Raw genomic sequence first — 25,808 nt, forward strand, 5'->3', positions numbered from 1 at the left:
TGCATAACGCGGAAGTAACCTGGAAGCCAGAAACTTTTTTGGCATATGTGCCAGGCGAGCAACTTCTATAGAAATGAACGGGCGCCATTTTTGATCAGGTATCCAATTCTTATAATACATCCGTTACCCAGCCTCATCCTGATACAGACTTTGTCGCTCTTATACTATGTCACCGCACTTTTCCCTTTGCCCCTGTCATAATTACTACAACCACGAGATGTCACCTAACAACAAAATGTAACTATGGGTCTTAATAAGCTGCTGCACAAACTACCTGTCTGCTCGTTTCTCACAGGAGGACAGTCTTAGTTATATAAGTTATATAAGTTATATAACGTTTCATGCTTGATAGTGTTTATCATTGTGTTGTGTTGTATTGTGTTTAAATACTTCTTTTGTCTCCAGGTTTTATTTCTACTGCTGCCATGATACAACTTACATACAAGCCGCCAGAGTTTCACAATTATCACAGTAGGTAGAAAAAAAACCAACCATATGCACCCTCCAAATACTGCAATACAGCAAATACGTGTAGAGGTCTGCACCTGCATTGTTCATCTGTGCCCCACAGAATTGTTTCTAATGACTGTTAAAAGTAAACCATCATAATTAAAAAATGAATGTCAGTAGGGAAAAGGAAACAGAGAAGCAGTCTCTCATTTATGAGTCCAACAAAAAAAACCACAACCATCCACCACTTTGTTGCTGTAGAACTCTGTCACCTGACTTCCTCCCATGATGATCATAAACATATGTCGTTTTAGGGGCATTTGCTGTTTTTGTTTGGAGGACAGTCTCATCTAAATCTGGTTTTAAGACATTTATTTCATGGTGCATATTCCTCAATAAAATGACCACACATTAACATTATTGTAGCATGAGTGCCAGGCAATGCGCCAGGCAAAAGGTGAGACTATCCAAATCTTTTCCAACATTACACATTAGTTTATCAATGGAAGTAAATGACCCACACAGACAAACAGGGACTAGTTCGGAAGCTCTGATTCTCTGGTTTAACAGGAAAAAACAGCATGTCTCTAGCTCAAAACATTGAAGAGTAATCAATATTAGTTGCATTTGTGCGTCACATATTTGCAGGTTTATAAAATTAAAATGTTTTCTATTGACAGGCAAATTCATCCCCTGATGGAGCCGCTATAGCAGTGTGAGTGTGCAGTTGATCTAACTGATTACATCAAGGAGAGTGTCTCTGGCTGCAATTGTGCAAATTGCACTGTAATATCAGCCTGGTCAACCACATCATATGGGAACTTTATACACCTCGATGACATACGGATGATTCGGCCCCATACAGCTGGCATGGTGCGGTTCAAGAACAACTGGAACTGTCCTGACTGGTTTGCCTGTGCCTGCCTTTGCTGACCACACTTGTAAGGGAGCAGGCAATAACTCCTCACTCTGTCCCTCACCAACGCTGAAACCAACTCAACACAGCTCCAAGAGGATTGCTCTAGGAAATCTGCAACAGCTGATCAGTCAGTCAACATCATGGGTCCAAAAAATTGGCGTCGTCTCTAAACACCCATTCACTTCTAATTTTGCCGAATAACCTGCCCCTTGTTATGTATGGCATCCTTTTGCATGTGGTTTTATGTTCACTTATTTAATTGCATACCCATGGGTGTGTTATTGTTTACAATAAGGCCCATTTACATGAACCAGTTCCTAATGCTAGTAGTTTCACTGCATTGCCTCTAAGTGTCACCAACTGACTAAAATCATTAGAAACGTGTGTACGCCAGACATGAAGCTGGCAAGGAGGAAAACAAATTCTCAAGTTCATTTCATTTGTGTATGTGGCATTTTTGAGCCTGTGCATACATGTGTTTGCACGAGGCCCCTGAACAGTAGAAAAATGGCTAAATCTACTTTGACCTTTTATTTAGCAAACATCTAAACTGCATGACAGCCAGCATCGGTTGAGGACTGGTACAGACAGCTGGCCGATCAAATCATTGTCTCGTGATGAAAACGTCATGTGACAAAACAAAGAGCCATGTGACGAGTGATCCGAGAGAAAGTTAAAAGTGACAGAAAGATTTGTTCTTAACTTCAGAGTCACCAACCAGTGTAACCATTGACACTGTTTTAATTCAGCTAAATTCACAATGTATGTATGTATTTTATCTTATGTTATGTTTTCACCCATGTCTCTTTAGCCATGTTGTCATTAACCTGCTTAATGTGCAATTTGAAAGAAAAAACGTAAAAACTCCCAAATTTCGCTCAAAAAATGACACGCTTGCATGAGGTGGTTTTTCAGACTGTTTGACGAAGCAATAGTTCACAAAAGGGAAATTTAAATGCTTTTTCCGCATTTAAGTCACATGACATGACTTAAGTAGTCACATGACATTACAGACTATTATCTCCGAAGATCCCTGATACGTGGTCGCCGACAGATATAAGGAGTTTGTCTTTCCGTTATTACCTGCACCAGACGCCCTCGTCAGCTTCCATTACAACAGCTGTTGCGGTGGATGCAGTCATCCAAACAATTAGCAGACGATGGCAATCCGTCAACATGTTTAAGTGGAATGATATCAAGAGAGGAAAAACCCCAGTGTTAAACACAGAAGATTTTTCTGAAAAATTTCCAATGCAAATGCACCGTCTGTTTATTTGTCAACAAGATTACGCAAAAAGTGCTGAACTCATTTGCACCAAACTCAGTGGAGGAATGGGATATGGAGCAGGGAGGAAGCCATTACATTTTAAAAGGAGCAGTACCATTTATATCCTTTCCGCAACATTGTGAGATTGGACATTTTTCTACATTTTCATTGGTTTCCCAGAAAATAATGTGAAAAATCAGATATATCAGATAATTTAATCATGGTGTTGAGATCTATGAGTTTGTACAATAGTTGTATGTCTGTTGTCAGACGTGATTGAGAAGAGATTTATTCACATCTCATAAATACTACCAACAGACATTCCCAAGCTGCTGTGGGGCAGTGATGAAATATAGTTACACATGTAGTTACAGTTACAGGTGTGTAGCTCTAGTGAAAGGTGGGCTGGTATGAGGCCTGTGTAAACTGTTGTGTCACACACGTGAGACAGACGAGTGAAAAGCACAACTGGAATGCTTTCTATGTAGACATACCATTAAAGCCCTGATCTTACTGCAGGACAGACGTAGATGTGGACAGCTGTGGACCTGCATGCGGATGTGCACATGCTTTTATACACACTTTAGGGGTATCATGTTCCACACATGCGCACTGGGAACTGTGATGGTTTCTTTGTTTTTTGTATTTAGTTGAACGACATATTGAACATATGCGACTGCTCAACAAAAATAGGACCAAGAATGTGAAATACACTTCATACATATGATGCACAAAGTGTCCAGTTAACTTGCTGGCGGATGATTAGTCAGTGCGCTTCTAGTGTGGACAGGCCACATGGCCACATGGTCTCCAGTTTTGGGCTGCACATGAACGTTCCATGGATGGACCTGCGAGAACAAATACTGTGTTCAAAGATTCAGGCCAGACTTGTTGCATTTAGATTTAGACACTTGAGCTTCACATTCAGGAAACTGCTCCACAAACTGTAACTGCATATCTTTAACAGCGAACGCAGCCATTTAGTTCTGTTGAAGATGAGCTGCAGCTGAATGAAATGATGTAATGAACAAAAGACAAAACACAGTGGACTACAGGTGGCATTAGAGCCTCACAGCAGCAGCACCCAGCGTTACCTGGCAGCCCTTTCTATCCTGCCAATGACTAACCCTGATCCCTGAACCACCATTCAACAGAGGAGCCTGATCCTCATCTCAACAGATTAAATACTGAACCATTTACATGAACGATTTCAGTATAAATTGATGACAATATTCAAAACTACTTCAACTACCTTATTGAAGTGTGTCATTTCGACTTCTTCGATGTGAATAAATTCACCCTGTCCTCATGACACACTTGGTGCCTGCTAATACCCTTAAATCATGATTAGAGACACAACAACAAACTGTCTCAACATCCATCTGTCAGTCAATCACTTTAGTATACACAATAAAAATGTTAAATGTTGTACAAATGTTGTAAACCTGTCAAGCTAATGTGTTTTTTTCACAGACCTTCAGTCTCAGCTGAGAGACAGTTGTAGAAAAACATTCATAGAACAATACATTCAACCATCAATAAAATATATTCAGCCTCTGTCTTTGTACATTTTTTTCTTATCCATTACAATACTGATAAATCATCAAAGTGCATGTATGTGATGTGTTTGAGTTAGTCATGTAAATGTGAGTACTGAAGAGTACCTCCATCACAGTTCAGACAACTTACTGGTTTCAGTACGAAACTATTTCAAATTTTCAGCAGAGTTCAGTGACTTATTAAGATATTGCTGCATATGGACATTTTGTGAAGGATCATGTAAATATACATGTTTTTGTATTCATATACCAAAAACTGTCAAATTGCTCAAAGGACACTTTGTCTCTGTCTGCTCCTTGAATTATATCATTTTACTTAAAAACCGGTTGTTACTCAGATTTTGCTTCAAATCTATGACAGTATTTCAATTTGGACATGTAAGCTAATCAACAGTGCAGGTCAAATAAAAAGCTGCACTGTGGAGGCTGCAGGACAAAAAGATGTGTGTGTGTGTGTGTGTGAGAGAGAGAGAGAGAGAGAAAGAGAAAGAGACAGACAGAGTGAGTAGGGGGCCGTCCTTCCTACAGTGGATCTGTCACACACAATATTTAGCATGGAGTCAACCCCCTCCTCCCTACCCTCCCTCCCTCGCTATACTCTGCGTGGGGATCAAGCCTCACTCTTCCACAGCCTTCATGTCTGACAGCACAGAGGGGAGAAGAAAAGAAGAAGGAAACTGAGTCACTCACGCTCTTTCTGACTTTTTGACGCACCGCGGAACTTTTTGTCCATGTCACTAGTAAACCTGAGGCCAGGACACCACCAGCCTGCTGCAAAGCTCTCTGCCTTTTCCACGGATTAATTTTTACCAGACCGGGATTTGACGTAAGTGCAAAAAAACCGCACTTTTCCCTCTCTGTCTTATCTCTGTTTGTCTCTGTGCGTCTGGAATCCATCCAACACTTTTTATTTGTGCATAAAAGTTTACCAAACCTTGCCGAGATGGGAAGGAGCGGCTTCATCATCTATCTTTAAGGTAAAATCTGCAGCTTTCCAAAAACACCAGCAGCTTGATTCTTCATTTACAAGTTAGAGAAGCGAGCCGAGCTCACCGGGCTCTGACTGGAGGAGGAAGATAAGCAGAGCTGGAGTTCACTTTGTTTGAGTGTCGATGAGCAGATAATGATGCTGATGAGAGGCGACACTCAGACTAAATATGTGGTACATTTTAAACAGTATTTATAGCATCTTCTACCAGCATAAAATAATCAGTGTGATTACGAATTGATACAAAATATTCTTCAATCAGAGCGTGAAGCTGCGTAAAGGCTCCGGTTAGCTTGCTCCAAACGTTACGGGTTTCTCCGTGTGCGGCCTGTTGGCAGGAGAAACACTCAGACCGTTTACGAACTGCGTGAAACCAGAGTCTCCACGCCCATGACAAGGGGTTTTCCTCTGGGGCACTTTACTATATTATGATTTTTGTAGCTCGGTGTGTTTTCTCCTGAATTCTGGGAGCTCATGGACACGGACGCTGTGGAAATATCGGGGAGGTCAAAAAATATTTGGGGATGTGGAGGAAATTGATAGGTGGCAGGTGGTGCCGGGCCACAGAAGAGCGCGAACAGAAAAACAGAACTGTGCGACCTCTAACCACCCCCCCCCAACCCCCCCAACACACACACACACACACACACACACACACACACACACACACACACACACACACACAGACACACACACACACGCACACACATACACACACACACACACGCACACACGCACGCACACTCGCACAAAATCCATCTCATTTATGCTCAAAATATATCCATTAAACATTACAAACATTATGAATTGATAATTCCGGTTTTTAACGTTTTAATATTTGAGCGTCAGTGTTCATTTAGACCTTGATCAACAGTTAGTCTGAAAAAACAACAACAACAGCAACAATATAATGTTAAAGCCCACAGTAGTTGTAGCAGCATGTGGCGGATTTGGATGGATGCATTTTTTTTGGCCTTCATTTTTGTAAATATATTATATTATTAAATATTAAGAAATATTTTCTTGTTGCCGATGCCAGTTGTTAGAACAGAAATAAACTTTATTAACAGTTCAAAAATAAATACATGAATAAAAATGATGTCATAGAAATTTAAAGCGTGAATGTGGGCGCTCTGTAAAACAGAAGGATTACACACTATTTTATTCATTTTTCTAATTAAAAAGGTCTAATCAGTGTTTGTATTTTAAGGTTTAGATGATCTGCCTCATTTTGCGAAACTATTTACATTCGTTAATTTTCTGTAATTAAAAAAAAGGATAGTAGCAGTGTAAAATCACCTGTGCAGGTTTCCTCCAGCAGGCCTTAAGTCAGAAGCCTCTTTTGCATCTGTTCCCAGCTCAGGACGTATGAAAATCAGATTTGTTTAATCGAAGTTGACGTTTGGCCTCAGGGAACAATAAAACATTTATTTCAGTGGTCATCACCAACCGTTCTTCTGACAGAGGCGGGAGTGCAGGCCGCGGCCTGCTGCACTGAGGCCGGGCTGGAACATCAGAGAAATACAGCTACTGTGGATCATGTTCATCCCTTTTTATACATTTTATAAATTATTTCACCACATCACTTAATAATAAGGTGATTAAAACAGAGTGTTCACACTTAAACACATTCAGCTGTGATATTTATTTTCTATATATTTAGTCCATTTAAAATAATTCACTGGAAAGAGAAACTTAGATCAAACGTACTTAAATTCACATCCGTATAATATCATCACCTAAACTTACCGGTTAATAATAAGCTAATAAAACTGATCATTATATCATCTATACTTCATTATGTTGAAAACACACCTGACTTCCTGCGTTAATTGCTCTCATTTCAATAACTCAATAACATTCCTATAAATTAGACACGGAGAGACTGAGTTAAATCAGTGAAATACATTTTTGATCAGCCATAATAAATTCTTCATGCGGACAGGCTGTGCGTTAATCACTGCTGTGGACTTGTATTATTCCCCGCTGCTGGTGCGTGGGGGCAGTGGTTGTTCTGCAGGACGCCTCGGCCTCACTCCCTCAATCATATGCAAATGGCTGTTATAGGAGGGCAGAAATTAACATCTACAAACATTGGACTGAAATTCCATCTGCCGCCTCTTCGAGGAGGTCCTTAATAAGTTCTCAGACAGCAAAGTGACACACATCTTAATCAACTCTTAATCCCGGGAATTAATTCTCCAAGCGTTTATGAATAATTCCCGGGCTAATGCCTCCAGTCCGTGGAAATACAAGCAGTCTGTCGCGCGCACCGCCAGATGGACCCGCCAATCTCCCGAAAAATGAGAGGATCTTTTCTTCCATTATTATTATTATATTTTTTATTATTACCAAATATATAGCCTCTTTTAATGAGATCGCCGTCACCGGGCAACTGCTTATTCAAAGCGCCTCCGTTTATACAAACAGACTCTCATCCTGCTGCTGGTTTAAACACACTGTCATATCCCGGTCATGTTCCAGGCTTCATCTGCGCACAGCGGCAGCGGGACAGCAGATCAGGTGGATGGGGAGATGGAGGTGGCTGCTCCAGGAAGTAGTCTGGTCCCTCTGAGATCCCCTGCGGTAGATGCAGGTCAATCTTTGATTTCCATAAACTTCCCTCTGAACTGTATGAGCAAAGGAACATCAGCACACTCACTCCACAAGGTCTCAGCCTGCTTATTATCTCAGTTATAGCCATACTCAGCTCAGGGGTGGGGGGGGCAGTGAATTGCACTTGATTTTGGAAATATAATCATGTGGAGCCCCTGACTTGCTGTAACTGGGAGCGAGTGGGTTTGGGGGGCAGGAGCAGTCACTGACACCTTGTTCTGGGCAAAATGACCAGTTTACATCACCCACACTCCCCTCACTGCGCAGTCAGCACTACACCGACACCGGGCCGTCTGTCCATCTATCACAGCCACAGCAAATATATCCTCTGGACTGGCTCACATTCATGTCTCTGACCAAAATGCTGGAGTGTGCTGATACAAGACCAAGACATCCCGCTCCTCTGTCAGGCCAGTCCCCTGACCCGAATCTTTTTGATTCTAAAACCACTCAACACACACCTACAGCAAAGGTAACATTGCTTTAAACGCAATTTAAAATTCTGCTTTTCATTTTGCAGAGTTAAACATAACATTTAAGCTGCTTGTGTATTGAATTCTTCTGTTGGAGTTTACTTTTGCTGCCGTGCTTCTTTCAACAAAGAAAATAAACAGCTGGACCTTTATTTAAAAGAATATCCTGCAGCAAAGGTGATGGCATGATGGTTGGTTGTGTTTGCCAGGTGAATAATTTGCCTGTAACACTATATGGTGGTAGGTTATGAACATGGAGCTACAGCTCTATCAGATGACGTTCACTGGCAGATCAGGGCTGTCTGAAAAACTCAAAATGAGACAAATCTAAGATCAATTGTTCTCGCTCAAACATGCAAAACTCTGTGAAACAGCAGCTCATGTTTTCCTGGTGCCCTTTTGAAATCCAAACACAGAAATCAAAATGTAAATTGTTTGCTGTTGCTGAGTCGTTCTACCAAACAAAAGGAAAAAATTAAACAATATTTGTGAGTTATGAACAACGGACAGCGGATCCTTCTGACTCAATGGTCAACTTTAACCCACAAATCCATATCAGAGGTTTATTAATCCAGAACCACAACACAGAGGCTGTGTGCTTACCGAGGTAATCTCTCTACTGGGAGACTTGACCTTATCCTCAATCCTGCATCTTTTTTCCCAGGGTTATTCTGCTGTGAGCCGGAGGCTGATTTCATATCTTCTAATCTTTGGTGAAATACTCCGATCATTCTCACAGATGCTAAACAAAGAACAGATGCAAGCCGTTCTTTAAAGTCTCCAGCAAATGTAACTTGTGTCAGCAGTGAAATATGAAATACTTTGTTTGTGTGGCACATGTGTCTGATAGAAGAAGATGTTCATTCACAGATATTCTATGTGCTAATAAGCTGCTGAACCTTTAGTCAGAATGTGCAGGTAGGCTTCAGTGCAGCATGCGTGAAGTGAAGACAGGAAGAGCTAAAGGAAGATGCTAATGACTTATGATGTTTATTTTTGTGTTTTGCTGTGGCTCATTCAAATCACTGTAGCCAATGAAACCAGTGGAACATGGATCTGTAGGAACAAATCAACCTCTCTGTGGTCAGTGGATACATTTAAGTTACTTTTTAGCTTTTCTGCTTCTTTAAAACTTGAACTTTTCATTCATCCATTCATCAGGTAGACTGGAGTGTTTTCAAGATGTTTAATCATCAGTGAGAAAAGTTCTGATGAAAAATGAAGCTACAGCCAAACGAACTTCAATAACTCAACTGTCTTTCATCTAGAACAGATTTTGATTCATTTATTTTTCTCTTTTTGAGTCTTCAACAGAGCACTAGCTTCCATTTAGGCCTCCAGGGTCATGTGATCAGTACTGTGTCTGGGAACAGGGGTTTATTTAATGACATTCTTTAGCTGTATACAGATTACACACAGGTTTTGAGGGTTGATTCTGATATTTGTTTGACTGATATCTAGCATTTGAATTTAGACAAAAAAGGATAATGTAAAATAAAATGTAATAATTATAATAATTCAATAAAGAGGGTCTGAATTATCAATAAATAAAATGATTCAATAATTGTAACCTTGTTCCCATGTTTTAAAGGCTTTCAGAGAGATTTGAGCCTTGTTAGCTAAAACAGCTGAGTGGCTGATAATATAGAAAGACCACCAAGGTAAATACTGTCATCTCAACAACTTAAAATGGTGACAGTGATTCTGGTTCAAGAATGTGTTGTAGAAGCTGAAGCCAAGGCTTCAGATTGAAGCCCAGCAGGAGACACATGTGACTGGAACACAAAGCAGCGGCTCGATGGCAGACAGCGCTCAGGGAAACAACAGGGAGAGAAGAGAGGTGATACACAGTGCTGACTACACACAGTGTCCACACAGCCGACAGGGATGGTGTTTGGTGTTTGGTTTTCAGGGTGCAGGTTTAGTGCCTTTTTAAATCTTTGATGACATGGATTCATTGGAGTCCGCTGCAGCCTTAAGACTTTCCTCTAAACCTGTAAACTTTTTACAAACTGACTGGTGATGTCCTGGGAAATGCAAGGCAAATAGAAAAGGAAGGTAAACAGTGACAGCAGCTGAGCTTCACTTTATGCTGCTTGATCCCTTTTATTCTTCTCTGGAAATACATTTGATATAGTGCTTTTAAATGTGTAAGTATTTGCTTTTCACTGATGTCTAATACTTTACAACATTATGAAGCCATGGTCGCTTCTAGTAGTAAAACTTTGTATGCTACATTCGTGCTGCATTCACGTGATCACACACATTAAAATGTAACTCAAATACTCTGCTTCTCGTTGACGTTTCTGTAAAAATCTGTTGTTTGTTCAACCTCTCTCAGTTTGAACATTTTCAAGGTGTTAACAGCTCTCAGATAAATAAACAATGACTCTCCCGAGCTACAGTTCTACCTCACCGACAACAACTTGGCCTGGAAATGTCTGTATATTTTGCAGCAGTGACTCTATTGCTCTTCCAATGTCACCCAAAATACTCTGGTCTGTCAGGGTTCAGGATCACAACCACGTCCAGGGGTGAAGGGAAATATGGAGGAGGAAATAGAAACAGAATGCACCAACAAATTAAACAAACGCACACAAACCCACATTATATGGAGTGTGTGCTGATTTTAATAGAGGAAACTGTGTGTTAGGGACAGACTCAGTGAGCTCAGCTACTCTTCAACCACAAACACAAAAATATCAATCAATGAACACAGTCTGATGAAACTTAATCCAACAGATCAACTAGAAATGTTATGTAAATTACAATATTACTAGCACATATGATTATTATTATTATTATTATTATTATTATTATTAGTTTCAGTCAGATGAGAGGACTGGACAGTCCTGATGAAGAGAGACTGTGTGACATCAGTCTTCTTTCATGTGCATTCTGGCAGCTGCAGACCTGAGTGACTAAATCAAACTGAAACTTTAAACGTGAGAAGGAACAAAAACACTGACGCCCTGAAGTGACAGATGAAAATATCACCTGTGCTGTGGGGGAATGATAAGTGTTACAAGTGGCCTAATTTTGAAATATAAAAATGAATAGGTCATTAGCAGCGGACTGTTCTCCATTCAGATTACTGATATTATCACAGCTGAGTGAGAGGGAGCTGTGACGGAGCAGAGCACGAGGAAATCTCCAGATTTCATCATTAAATTATCTGAATATTATTAAAATATTATTATGGCAAATAAATCAAAATTAACATCCAACTAAAATATGAGAGAAAACACAACATGATGATGTGAAGTCATTCATATTGTCGCACATATTATATTGTGTATATCAGAATAGAATATCGTTGTAGGAGTGACGGTAAAGTTATGATGTGGGGATGTTGTGATAATACAATTATTATACCAGGACCGATTCACATTTACACTCATCGGCCGTGTTTAGAGCGTTAAACGACGACGACTTGTGTGTGTGTGTGTTGTGTCTGCAGAGCCTGGTTATGGACTTTAACCTGCTGACGGACAGTGAAGCCCGGAGCCCGGCGCTGTCGCTCTCCGACTCCGGGACCCCGCAGCATGACCAGGGATGTAAAGGTCAGGACAACAGCGGTAAGTTTACACCAACACTGTGTGCACTGTGCATGTTTCTCTCTATCTGTCCGGAGTCATGTTACGTAGTCCTGATGATGGATGTCCACGGACTGGATCTCATGGTTTACCTGGTGCACCACGGGATCAACTCAGTCTCTGGAAAATTAAAGACAGCGGGTTTAGGATGAACATTTGATAATAATAATATTTCTAATAATAATTCTATAAAATAGCTTTAACAAATGATTGATGCAAATTGGCTCCAAACCAAACAGAGTGTAACTGCTTTAGTTTGAAGCCTGTAATGTTGTGGGTGTCTGTGCGCGCTGGATCACACGGAGATAACAGAACAGACACACAGCATCAGTCAGCCGAGCTCATCAGAGAAAATGATATTAGGCCTAACTAAACAGTCTTTAGCCTGGAAACCACTTTGGGAGGAATCAAATGCAGCCACACCATCCACAAGTCTACAGAGACTCTGATCCTGAACCAGCCTCTTTAATTAGACGCTTATTACCTCCGCTACGGAGGGTGTGTTTTCACCGCGTCTGTATGTTCATTTCTTCGTTCGTTAGTTCCTTTGTTTGTTTGTCAGCAGGATACGTATAAACTATTGAACCGCACCAGACTTAGTGGAGGACTGGGCCATGGACGTTTTCCGTCACTTTCTCAGGAAAAAAATGTTTGAATCCTGATGTGAAAAATCAGACACATTAATGGTGTTGAAATCTGTGAGTTGACATAATTTCGTGCTAAAATAATAGATAATAGATAATAATCCGGATCTGGTGCAGGAAAATGTCCGTCCTCGGCCGGAGGTGTGCGCTCTGGTCAGTGCCGGTTTCTGTGCCGAGACGTTTTCGGGCTCAGTCGAATTCATTTGACTTTGAATATGAAAATTAATTGCAAAAGAGCAAAACTTTTGTCTGACGCTCTCAGGAGACTTTCAATCAAAATAAGCGGCCGCGCTTGTTTTGATTGAACACAATATATAATCAAGAAATATGTGATTGTGTAATGATGGAGTTATTTGGAGTTATTTTGGAGTATTTGATAACAATTCAATACATATAATAATTAAATATAATAGGCCAATTATCTGCATGTCATAGAAATAAAAACAGAATGGAGGTCCAAGGTCTACGGCTGCTGACTGCAGGACATGGTCAGTTCAGCCTTTTTATTCATTGCTTGTCTTTTTTAACCACGTTAATGCTGACCGTTGATTGGTGGATTATTGGTGATAGACCTGACGGTATTGGATGGAGGTTACTTTTTGTCTTTCCTCATGAACCACCACGTTGACAGCGTGTTATAAAAAAAACAAATATTCACCTGAACTCTGTCTCTAACGTCCCCATACAACATCTCCACCCGCCATCTATTTGTCTATTTATATCTGCCTGGTGTGAGAGTGTGTGTGTGTTTATGTGTAACACTGTCTAATTGCCAAACTGTGTGTGGTTAGAAACCCAGTCTTAACAAAGTGTCAAACACAAACTATTTTAGAAAGAAAAATGATGTGAAAATGTTTTCACGGATCGAACTCATTTAAAGAAGACTCATTTGTTATCTATAGATCTTCTGTTTTATTAAACATTTGAAATGTTTTATTCAAACAGGCCCAGATGGTGTCTGTTAATTTCAACCTAAACTCCACACTGACACAAATCTCTCTTTTCTATTGATGGAAGGCTTTTTCTTTAATGTAGAAAACCATAATCCACTGGAGGTGGGGGCGGGGAGGGTATTACAATGTGGTGATGATGTATGAATTATTTTAAAATGGGTAATTATTCATGTTTACTAGTATATAAATCTAAATACAATTAACATGTTTTATTCATCAAATCTGAATTTTCCCAATAAAAGTCTCAAATATTTACATTCAGTAAAACAGCTGTGTAATAAAATAAGATCAAATAACATTTTAAGATTGAAAACACATTGTGGGTATTTTATCTTTTTTTTTGAGTCTTTTTTTTGTGTTTAAATCTGTCAACTTTAACCTGCAAAATAATGAATAATGAATAAGGTTCAGAATTTCTCCCACAATATTTACGATTTACAATTTTAAATGTATTTAATGGAACAAAAAAAATATGAAAAACAAATACGTACAGATTGTAGAGACTGATTAGATATCTTTGAGAGTGGTGAGGGGCATTTATACAATCCTGACAATGGAGCCTATTGATCAGATTTTTCACTCACAGAAGATTCCAGCAAACGATCATGTCACTTAATCTAAAAAATTGTAAATGACTTGAAAAACAGTCTTTATATGAATCGGTTTTCCCCCTAACAATACTGAGGGAACTGTCCTGGCTTTTGTTATTCTTTATAATGAACACAAAGTACAACCTTAAATCTGAATTGGGTTCAACTGCAGTAGCTATATCTGTCACACCTTACCACACCAAGCTGACGCCCATGCCACAGGCATGACTGAATGACCTGACCTTATAATAAGCTTTCTCTCTGTAAAGACTGACTTTGATTTTACCTGCTCTCACCTGGACTCAGCTGAAGTGCATCATTATTGCTGCTTGATTGTGGATTTTTCCAGATGTTGAGAAGTGATTTGGTTAAAAGCCTCTTGAGGTTTTTTTTTCCAGATGTAAGCACTCTGGGAAGAAGACCTGGAGCAGCTCTGTCATGTTGGTGCATTATCACCAGATTGCTCCTATTGTTGGTCAGTGCGTTGCTCTAAAAAGGGTCGCCCTTTCCTCTGTATTGTGTCATAGACTTTGGCCTTAAGTGACAGCTTACCCAGTGTCAGTTTACTGTCAGATAACAGCCTCAGCCTGGCCCTTATTGGTTTTGCTGGTGGCCCTGTGGAGCCTCTTTTTAAACCCTGCTGATCATTTTGAACGGCTCCCAGAGAGCTAAGCCCTTGCCAAATAGAGCCCAACCTGCCCCAGTCACAAAAGCTTGATCCAAAGGATTAGCTGGCAAACTAATTTCACTTCTCTCTGTGAGGTCCTCAAATTGTGGGAGTCAGATCTGGCAGAGAGGAGCCCTGGCAGACATAACATGGATGTGTGGCCCTTTAAAATGACTGCGCCGGGGGGCAAATGCAATCACCTGCTGCTCCTGCACATCTTTGAACGTAATGCAACGTTTGGATTCATTTTCTCCTGGAAAAATCACAGCCATGCTTGTCACGCTGCAGCCTATGGGATAGAGGGATTTCAGATAATGTTTGATCTGACAATATTGTCTAGTCAGTTTCAGCAGGGGTTGGATGGTGTTGATCCAGGGTGAAAGGTGTCAGAGTCATGTGCTGTTCAACAGATACAGAATGTGTTGACAGTTCTGCTTCTCTAGTATTGCTGCACAGGAGCAGGAACAGGGTTCAGATGTTCTGCTTTTAGGTGCTTCTTGTTCTCAGTGGGTTTATATGCCTCATTAATACACAAGCCATTAAATTCATCACATTCTTGATCACAATTTATTTTACAGGTCCCATTGTACCCCAATCAATTGAAAGGACCTGATATGTAGTTGTAATTCCTTTTTTCATTGAAGTTCTACCAACTCTATTACTAATTAGAGTCAAAAATGGAGACATTTTTCTGTTGGTTCATGTCCGCGTGATTAACGCTGACTCATTTCTAACTTGCTTAGCCCACCTGTTGTGTTCTAGTTGGATTTTACCGACTTGTTTCACAGGGTTCACTCATTGACATTACAATTCCATAGCTCCCTACCCCAACCTTAACCCTTACCCTAATCCTAACCCTATAACCATAACCATAATCATAACCATAACCATGAACTTCAGTGCTGGCCCCCCCACCCCCCAGTCTCCAGACCTGGATCCATTAGAACATCTTTGGGATGTGGTTGAACAGGAGACTGGCAGCATGAATGTGCAGCTGACAAATCTTCAGAAATGATGTGATGCATCATGTCATCATGGAGCAGAGTCTCAGAGGAAAGTTTCAACATCTGGTGGATCCATGACATGAAGAACTGAGGAACTAGTAAAGTGAGCACTGAGTGTACATAAACACAAACAGATGGAACAACAGTGACCATGACTGACTTTTTGTGAGGCTCTAGGTCAGATCTTTGATGGTGACACTGGTGAGAGGACAGGATGAAGCATCAGAGGAGTACAACAGAAAATTTTATTCATGTGAGAAGTGAAGATGAACAGGAGAGGCAGACTGTTAACTGACCATGTTCAGGATCAGAACTACCCCAGGGCCAACAAGGTTTGCCATATCCTGGACTGATGATGTCACATCCTGCTTTGAACTGGTCCTGATGGAGCCAATAGAAACCATAGTTTTAAATATGTCAAACTTGGAGGGATGTCAGGAAGGAGAGAACTGGAAGGAGGTAGACCAGACAGACATTGTCTCTTTTTATGGTTATATTTATGAGCATATTTGCCTTTATTAACATGTTAGTGAAGAGAGAGAGAGGAAAGTTAGGAGAGACAGGGGATGACCTGGGCTTCTGCTGTCAGGACCCAACCTTCATTGTACATGCTGTACCAGGTGAGCTACCAGGGTGTCCAACCAGGCAGATGTTCAGTCTGGTGTACACGGACCCAGAAATGAATCCACCACAGTTTATGGCATTCAGAACCTGATCAGGCATTTTTTTGTGGCATCATGTCAGTTTTGACTGGGAACACCACAGATGTTTCTATAACTTTTTCTAAAAAATGGAGGGGTTTGAAAATAAATGTCCTATATACACTAAGTAGTCTGTGATAAATAGCACAATATGTTTCCTCCGTTACAACCAAAATACTTAGTGTAGATTAGATTAGATTAGATTAACTTTATTAATCCCACAACTGGGAAATTCATTTACCACAGCAGAAAAATAAACATCTATAGAATAAACATCTATGGAAATATACATCAAAAATACACCAAATATACACTAATAAATACAATATACACAATACACACGATATGTACATGAAAAAGTGCAAGTTTGCACATGGTCAGAAAGAGCAGGAGTTGTGGAGTCTGACAGCTGCTGGAATGAAGGACCTGCGGAACCTCTCCTTCTTACAGCGTCATGCAGAGGGTGAGAGGTATTGTTCATGATGGATGTCAGCTTAGCTAACATCCTCCTGTCACCTACTTCCTCAATGGAGTCTAGGGGGCAGCCCAGGACAGAGCTCGCTTTCCGGATCAGTTTGTTGAGCCTCTGCCTATCCCTGCATAAATAATATTTATTTCACCCAAAAACAACAAAACATGTATATTGGCCTACAAAATGGAAGTGTGAAACATATTATAATTATTGGAAATTAAGCAAAATGATAGAAAACCAACCCAACAGCAAGATTGTCTTTGACTCAAAGCACAGCAGAGCAGGTGACATTTTGTTAATAAAATTTCACTTATAAGAGAATATTCATCATTGCAAGTGATAATATCTAAATGGATTCTTTTCAGTCATTAGGCTTTTTAGCAGCTTTTAGGGACATGTTATTTTTTACACAATGTAGAAGCAGCTATGTACATTTAAATACAATTTAATTTAATGTTAAATTTAATTCAACTTAAATACAATTGAAATATATACTAATACCAAAGTGAAAATGTTGAGATACTTTACTTTAGTAGCTCCAGTTGATGTTAATTCTTCACCACATTTCAGAATAAAATACTGACAATAGTAAACAAGGTTACTTTGCGGATTAAAAGTTTATATTCCAAACATACTGTAGTAATAGATTAACTCGATTAAGTATGATCCACATAACAGGAAAACAACCCATGAGCTAGATAATGCTGTTAGATTAAATAAACCTAATTCACCTCAACCAGCAACAAGACTGAACCGCTGCTTTCAGTGGTAATGATCCAATGATGAAAAACCAGAATGACTCTCAGTAGAGTTCAGACCTCCACCAAGGCCAAACAGTTGTACACGTTTTAATTTATTGTCTTTAATCCTCACACAGACAGCTGTGTGGTTTTATTAGCTGCTGTGGGAAATGATGACGTCAGGATTTTACAGTTCAAACAGCTCTACACTGTATGAACTGTCTCATTGTTGCAACTGCTGTGTGTAATTTTATTATTCACATGTTGAATGAAACAATGACATAAGCTTTCCGAAATACTGCTACTGCCATGTGCACTGTTGCTCACTATACAGTATAACTCAGTGTGTGATGCAGATTCAGCATTTTCTTCCGTCAAATCTGCGGATCTGCACAAACTCATAGATGTCAACACCATAGTTTTCCTGAATTTTACATCCTGGATCTGACCTTTAACCAAAACTGAATGAGTTCTTCTCTGGCCCATGACCCAGCTCTCCACTAAGGGTGGTGTAAACCTGCTGACAAACAAATAGATGAACACAAGTGAAAACAGAAGACCAATTTATCTCTGTTATAAACAGTAGTTATAATTTTGATACTTGCTGTATCTGGACTAAAGTAAGAAAGCAGAACTTCTACTTGTAACTGACTTTTTTTTACCAAAGTAAAAGTTCTGAATCTTTTACCTTTTCACCTTTTCTGTATGACGACTGGATCGTTTCTCGAGTCTTACAGGCTCAAATAAATAATTCTGCCAGTTTACTTTCTTAGAACATTACAGTGCACTTAATAACATACTGTAGTAATTTAATGAAGAAATATGGTAAAATAAAGTGTTACTGTACTAACAACACATGTATGTGGGAAAGATACAAAGGTTAAAACATGGTTAAGTGTTCCCTTTTGTACAGAAAAAACAGAAAACAGTGGTTTAACTTGTGTTATATTTATAATGTTATAATTTGGGTGAAATGAATTAACAACAGGGGAAAGTGTTTTGTGTACAGAGTTTTGACTAGTATGGCACGTTGTCTGTCTGTCTTTGTCTCTCTGTCCATCAGTCTGTCTGTCACTTTGTGCCTGTCTGTATGTCTGTCTCTGTCTCTCTGTTTTCATGTCTGTCTGTCTGTCTGTTTGTCTCTCACCTAAATATGGAAACTATGGTCATAAGATTTTTCGTGCTGATGAAAGTGAAGGCTGTTTTTCGTTGTCTTGGTGAATCCTGTCCAGCTCCTCAAGTGTAACTTATGAAGTAAGATTTCCTCTGTGTGTCTGCAGACACAGAGAAATCCCACCACAACCAGCTGGATGAGTCCAGCACTGAGGACAGTTCTCTGAAGAAGAAGCAGCGACGGCAGAGGACTCACTTCACCAGCCAGCAGCTCCAGGAGCTGGAGGCCACCTTCCAGAGGAACCGCTACCCTGACATGAGCACCAGAGAGGAGATCGCAGTGTGGACCAACCTCACCGAAGCACGGGTCAGGGTGGGTACACACACTCCACCACATCCCTGATCATGTTGTTATCGCAGCAGCTGATTTCAGTAGCGAGGTTCTCCTCTCTGTCTGAAGGTGTGTAGTGTTTGGTTAATGAAAGCCTGCAGTCTGTTGTACATCAGTCTAACACTCTGCTCTAATCTTGGTCAGATGTCCAGGACTGAGGTATGTGCCCTGATTTTGACTGCTGATGATCTCATTATCTTTCGTCAAGCACGACCATTAGGCAAAATTTTCCATTTGTATCCAGAGCATATCAAAAATGTAGGCAGCACATTTAGGCAGCACATGATCCTAGTAGAAAGGTGACACATTTGTACAAACACATTCAGGCTCCCAGAGGAGTGAACCCCTGGATTTTCATTCGTTTTAGTGACCAGTTCCTTAACTTTAGTGCCACACTCAAACTTTACATTTTTAGCCCCACTACAGGTAAAAATGTGTTCACACTGATGCAGCACTCTCATTTAAATGACTGGAGTCAGTCCACGTGTGACAAAACACAACACACTTCAAAGGTTCTTTTCAAAACCTTTGACTTGTGGGGTGATTAAAAACTGTTTTTTTTATTTTTTAGACTTGCATAAGTTTGCATCATCCCCAAAGATCTACTCAAGGTGATTTCAAGTCTTTTAAGTGTTTTAAAAACAGCAGGGGTTTAGATTTGTTGTTATGTTGGATTAAAGATGTTTATAAGCAAAAATACTCAAACTCTTAAAATCTGTCTATTAGCTCATAAAATTATGAAGAAAATCTAGTACAATAATAAAATATAAGGCTATGACTGGACCATGGAATATGGAATATTATTGTCACAAATTTTCTATCTACTCAGTTCAGTGAAATTTCGAAATGTGCCAGTATCATTCCCAAAGATAAATACTGAGCCAAAACATATGATTTCATGTACTAGGTCAGATGTTCTATTCCCTTCCTATAAAGCTTCAGTTCACACACTAAACCTAAATGTCAGAGGTGCAGGAGAATGTGCCCACACCCAGTGGTTCGGTCAGTTGAGCTATATGGAGCAGGAGGACACGCATTCTGATGGATGACAATACAGTTGCTGGCCTGCCTGACAAGTAATGGATCAAATTAATATTGGCTGGATGAAAGGTCACATAGCGCACACTCTTGGTTGTTATTTTGAATGAACAACAGACGACCCATTGTCTCGTTCCTAACGTCTATGAGTGGCCGTTCTAACGCCTTCATGTAGGCAAATTTCTTCATGTCCAGAACAGGTGACTTCACCTGTCAGTGGGATTCATGCGTTAATCATCCTGAGGGATCTTACTGAAAACACTCAATAGATTGTCTCAGGATAGGACAGACTGTGAAGAATTTCGAAGTAAATGTCTGATTTGTGATTAAGTTTTGTAAATAAATTGACTACACTCGACTGATGAAACAGCTCACGTTACATGTGCTCTGGTACACAGCTACAAGCTAAGCATTGAGCTTAGTGCTAACATCAGCATCCTAACATGCTTACAGTTAAAATGGTAACATGCTGCTGTTTAGCAGGTCATATTTACCACAGTCACCATTTTAGTTTAGCGTGTTAGCATGCTAACATTCGTTCATTAGCATTAGAAGTGCCACATACAGCTGAAAGGAGTGAATTTAATTTTGCAGGTGTTTGGTCATAAATAAATAAATACTGAACAAAGTGACATATTGACCTGATGTTGCAGCTGGATAATGAGTGATGAAGACTGACATGATTCCTTATTTGAATTATGTTTACTTATTTAGTCTTCTTCATGATGCATGTCCCCTCTGGGATGATTCTTACCAGATTAAGTGTACAGAAGAGTTTATATTAAAGTTTAATAATGAAAGATATCAAAACTAACTTAAATTAAAAAAAAATCAGCTTCTAAAAACAGACCAACTGTTTAAGTTACTGCCTCAATCAGCTGATCATGTATTGTCCAAAGAGGAGTGTCTACGCCCCCACACAACAATTCACCAATAGCGCTGCAACAATAACAGATCAATAATTAAACGTCCATTATTCTTACGCATAATTAATCAAAATAAAGATCAATTTCAAAATGATAACTTTGGCTCTCACAGATGCCTTCTCTTGGTATCATTTGACCAGTTCACAGAAGACACATGAACGAGACAGTGAATAACCTTCACACAGCACTGACTCTTGGTCAGGCTAACACCTGGAGCTTCTGTTGTGGGGTTTCCCCTGCTGTCACTTAGGTGGATGGAAAACTCAGAGTCATTCACTTTACACTAATGATCAACAGCATTCTGTTGCTATAATAACAGAGGATTGGATGATTCACAGCATGTATGCCAAGGGCAAAGACATGACTGAGGATCAACTCAGGAAATTTTTACGAGGATTAATGGGATAAAAGTTTTGATATCAAAAATTTAATGTAAAGGAAATATATAGATGTTAACACATAACCAAGAGGTCTGTCCATTAATGAAAGATTTCTGTGTCATACAGAGAAAAGTTTGTCCAGAATTTTACCCTAAGAGACAGTTCTCATTTCTAACCCCCCCCCCCCACCCCCACCCCCACCCCAGCCCCCATTCTGATTTTCCACTAAAGCTTTAATCCAATTCATATCCTCCAAATATAGGACCATAAAATGACAAATGTGAAGATTGCCCTTCCCTGACATTTCTTTCATTGGGATCTCGCTATTCAAATAAGTCAATGATTAGTTTTAATAAGCCTTGCTTAATATGACTGTTTGATGATACACTTCAACTTACTTTCTGGGATCATTATGTCAAAGATTCTGAGTACACATGCACACAATATTATTGAAAGTATCTAAGAGGAGTTAGGATACTCTGACTGGATGTGTTTTAGAATTAAACTTTATTGACTAAGGAAAAACTCATTTGAAAATAACTTTTCCATTCTTTCCATTTTTTCTTTGGTTGCAAAAATAATATTAATTTATATTATAGGCACCTTGTGTCGTATTCACTCCACCCACTGTCACATGACTGTGTGCAGGTCACTGATGTCTTCTTACCTCCACATCTCTGGCCAGCAATGGAACCATTGTGTGTGTGTGTGTGTGTGTGTGTGTGTGTGTGTGTGTGTGTGTGTGTGTGTGTGTGTGTGTGTGTGTGTGTGTGTGTGTGTTAACTGCTTCAGTCTCCTAATTCCAATTTAACCCCTTCAACATTGATTGATGCACTGACACCTTCATCATTACACAAATAAGGTTCAAGTAACTTTATTTTTTGTATAAGAACTTTATTTTGAAGGTTCAAGGATAAACTGGTCCTGGATTGGTCATCTGTGCTCACCAGTTGCAGAAGCCTCTTCACTCTGACCTTTTGATATTTACTCTTTTGTGTATTTTCTTAATTATTTGTGGCCAAAAAATAGTCAGTCAGCTAAATATTTGTGTCAGCCTTTTAAAAAACAGGAGACCAGCTTCTTTAACTGTATGACTTTCAATTATATCCAAAATTTTGAAAGGTTTTCACAGCCTTCAAATCTGATCTCATCACGAAAAGTGTGGACCTTTTGACATTTTGATTGTCTGTTTTATGATTATATATTCTTAAAATTATGTCAATAAGGTCAATTTCTCACAAAATTTCATAAATTAAAAAATGAACGTCTCTTAACTGACGTTAACGTGCGTTTCTATCTGAAGGTAAAATGAAATGATCTAAGGTCACGTGTCCACTGTGTGTGGGAGTTACAAGCAAGTTTTCAAAACTGAAAAAAAAACTGTTAAAACATTAAAAAGACTTTATTCCTTTTGCAACACATTTTGAAATATGTGACAATACTTTGCTTCATTATGGCGCCAATCACTCCACTTTTTTTTCAAAATATGCATAATCAACTGCAGTAACTCAAAGTTTCTGTTGAAATGCTGCCACAGCCACAGACTGTTCAGAGTCTGAAGGGAAAAAAAAAAAACTTGGGGATGTTGTGACAATAGATGTTTTAGTGTAATATATGTACTGTACAAACAAGGGATGAATGATATGAAAAAAATATATTGCAATAATTTTGGCAGAAAATGTGATTTCAGTCAATGGTCATTTTTGCATTTCATGTGATTTTTATTGGGTCTGTACCAAACAAGCAGTTGAGTCTGTGCATCTGTAGCACCACAGCGCTTCATCTGTCGTGACACATTTCACCTATTGTGATTTGGCCATATTACAGTTTTGATTATACAAACAGAGGTATGATGAAACTTGATGAAAATCTCTGAAAACCTTTCTTAAATGATCACAATCTTGTGATTTTTCTTTGAGTTTTTTTATCTGTAAAATTGACATTTTGGTGAATATTGAATTAATTCATTCCATTTTCAGGCTCTGTTCACTATCTAAGCTTAAGGTGACTGACTGGGTGTTTAAAGCATGAGGCCACTGAAACTGTCCTTTGCTGCTTGTATGTGGAATACAGTTAATGTTTGGTGTCCTCTCTTGATGGTCCTGATCTAGACTCAAGTCTTGAGACAGGTTGCTGGTTCCAATCCAGCCTGACAACCGTGGTGTGTATGTCTCTCTGTTGTCAACTGAGTTCACACATATGTTGACTCTTGTCACAAACTGTGTTTAATGTCAAACTGTGTGTTTGGATTCAATTGATCACCACTTACTTTCTGTTTGAATTCTTTTTTTCTTTAAACGTGGAGAGACGTTTTTAAATAAATCAATAAAAACTTTAAAGGCCCTGAAAACACATGTTCTCAGTATAGTGATGGGTCCTGCATTAACACAATGATATTCTGCACTTGATGTTATTTCCACCCCAGTTCTTATTTCACATCAGAGATATTGATTGAGTTTTCAGAGCTGAAAGTGAAGCTACAAACAGACTGTTCACTCAAAGTGTTTTTCCTTTTGTTTGCCCAGGTATGGTTCAAGAACCGACGTGCCAAGTGGAGGAAGCGAGAGAGGAACCAGCAGGCAGAGTTATGTAAAAATGGCTTTGGTGCCCAGTTCAATGGACTCGTGCAGCCTTACGATGACATGTACACAGGCTACTCCTACAATAACTGGGCCACAAAGAGCTTAGCAAACAGCCCGCTCTCTGCCAAGAGCTTTCCCTTCTTTAACTCAATGAATGTAAGCCCCCTGTCATCCCAGCCCATGTTCTCCCCCCCCAGCTCCATCCCCTCCATGAACATGGCCTCAAGCATGGTGCCCTCAGCGGTGGCTGGAGTTCCTGCCACTGGGCTCAACAACCTGGGCAACCTCAACAACCTCAATGGCCCCACGGCGCTCAACTCGGTAGCAGTGACCGCGGCCACTTGCCCCTATGCCACCACAGCCAGTCCCTACATGTACAGAGACACCTGCAACTCCAGCCTGGCCAGCCTGAGGCTCAAGGCCAAGCAGCACACCAACTTCGCGTATCCGGCAGTGCAGAACCCTGTGTCCAACCTGAGCCCCTGCCAGTATGCTGTGGACCGGCCTGTATGAAGAGGAAGCTCCAACACCACGCCTGACCCAACCCACCAGCTGTAAGTCCATTATTACCCCCAACTTCTCAGTTCCATCTCTAAGCTACCAGATGTGCTGCAGACTGGCAGGTCATGTTTTGGTGATACACAGTGAGAATAAACCTGCTGCAGCAGATAGACATGCCCAGATGGACCACTACTTCAAAGGAACTCTCCCATGTGTGAGACTGTCACTGAACTGACTGCTTCAAAGGATTTATAAAGATTATTATCCATTATCATTTTTTCCTTCTTTTACTGCATGATTAGAGTTAAAGTAGAAAACAAGGGTAAATATACATGGAATCTTCACCTGGACTGGTGGTCAACATGTTGGCCCAAAAACATCAAATGTGATCTTTGCTACTGTCACAGGAAAAGGGACCTGTGGTTAAAATGCGGGAGACATGGAGGATGTATATAATGGAATTTTTCTGTTTTGTATGTGACAAAAAATATATGAAAATGTAGTACTTTAAAGATGAGAAAAGCATGTTCTTCAAAAACAAGGGCCCTATGTCGATGTACTATGAACACATCCTTTAGGAGCTTTAAATTTTGTTGTGAATTCCTCACCCCTCAGAAGGTTACAGGTCAAAGGTCAGCTTGGCTAGGTGAGAGGAGGGCAATACTGGAAAGTAAACACACCCTCAAGTGGTTTAACACAAAAAACAACAATTAACACATACACATACCAGAATATCAGCAAGATTTTCAAGTAAATCTAAAAAGCCATTAAGTATATAGATTTGTGTGGTGTTATACAAAGGGAGTCCATGATGTAAAAATTGTATGTAAGAGTGCAGTTGTTAAAAGAGAAATCAAGCTTTTTTTTTCTTGGTGTTGCCTGCTTTGTCTCATTAAAGAACCAATTAAAGGATCCGTTTTTATGAACTACACATGGACTTACATTGAACAGTTCATGTCCTTCCATATCTCTAATCTAGCCTACGACATTAGCCGGTATGACATGGGCCAAAACATGATGTTCTCACAACAATGAGCACAGCGCCATGGAAACCCTGACTCACTTCCATGGCAACACTTACGCAACGGTGAATGAGAGTAGTAGGTTGGAGGGATAGAGGTTGGGAGATATAGATGTTCCCAATAGCTGCTCACTGATATGTTTGACCTACACTCCGAGTGGTAACTGCAGGCGATCCAGTGACACAGCAGGAATTCACACAAGTCTGCGGCTGAGGC

The 25,808-nt window shown here is 39.9% G+C and overlaps 1 protein-coding gene across 2 annotated transcripts; it reads left to right on the top strand.

Annotated features, from left to right (window-relative positions):
* The first annotated feature begins 4,784 nt into the window (after positions 1 to 4,784).
* Positions 4,785 to 25,501, top strand: pitx3 (paired-like homeodomain 3). 2 transcript variants are annotated; one of them, XM_056396355.1, is made up of 4 exons: positions 4,785 to 5,021; positions 11,733 to 11,850; positions 18,920 to 19,125; positions 24,013 to 25,501. In XM_056396355.1, exons 2-4 carry the CDS (start codon positions 11,742 to 11,744, stop codon positions 24,580 to 24,582), a joined length of 885 nt encoding a protein of 294 aa, XP_056252330.1. In that variant the 5' UTR covers positions 4,785 to 5,021; positions 11,733 to 11,741; the 3' UTR covers positions 24,583 to 25,501. The 2 variants fall into 2 exon arrangements, with proteins under 2 accessions (XP_056252330.1, XP_056252331.1); XM_056396356.1 differs by lacking the exon at positions 4,785 to 5,021 and adding an exon at positions 5,052 to 5,172.
* Positions 25,502 to 25,808: the final 307 nt, after the last annotated feature.

The sequence above is a fragment of the Seriola aureovittata genome, chromosome 14 (genome assembly GCF_021018895.1).
Source record: "Seriola aureovittata isolate HTS-2021-v1 ecotype China chromosome 14, ASM2101889v1, whole genome shotgun sequence".
NCBI lineage: Eukaryota > Metazoa > Chordata > Actinopteri > Carangiformes > Carangidae > Seriola > Seriola aureovittata.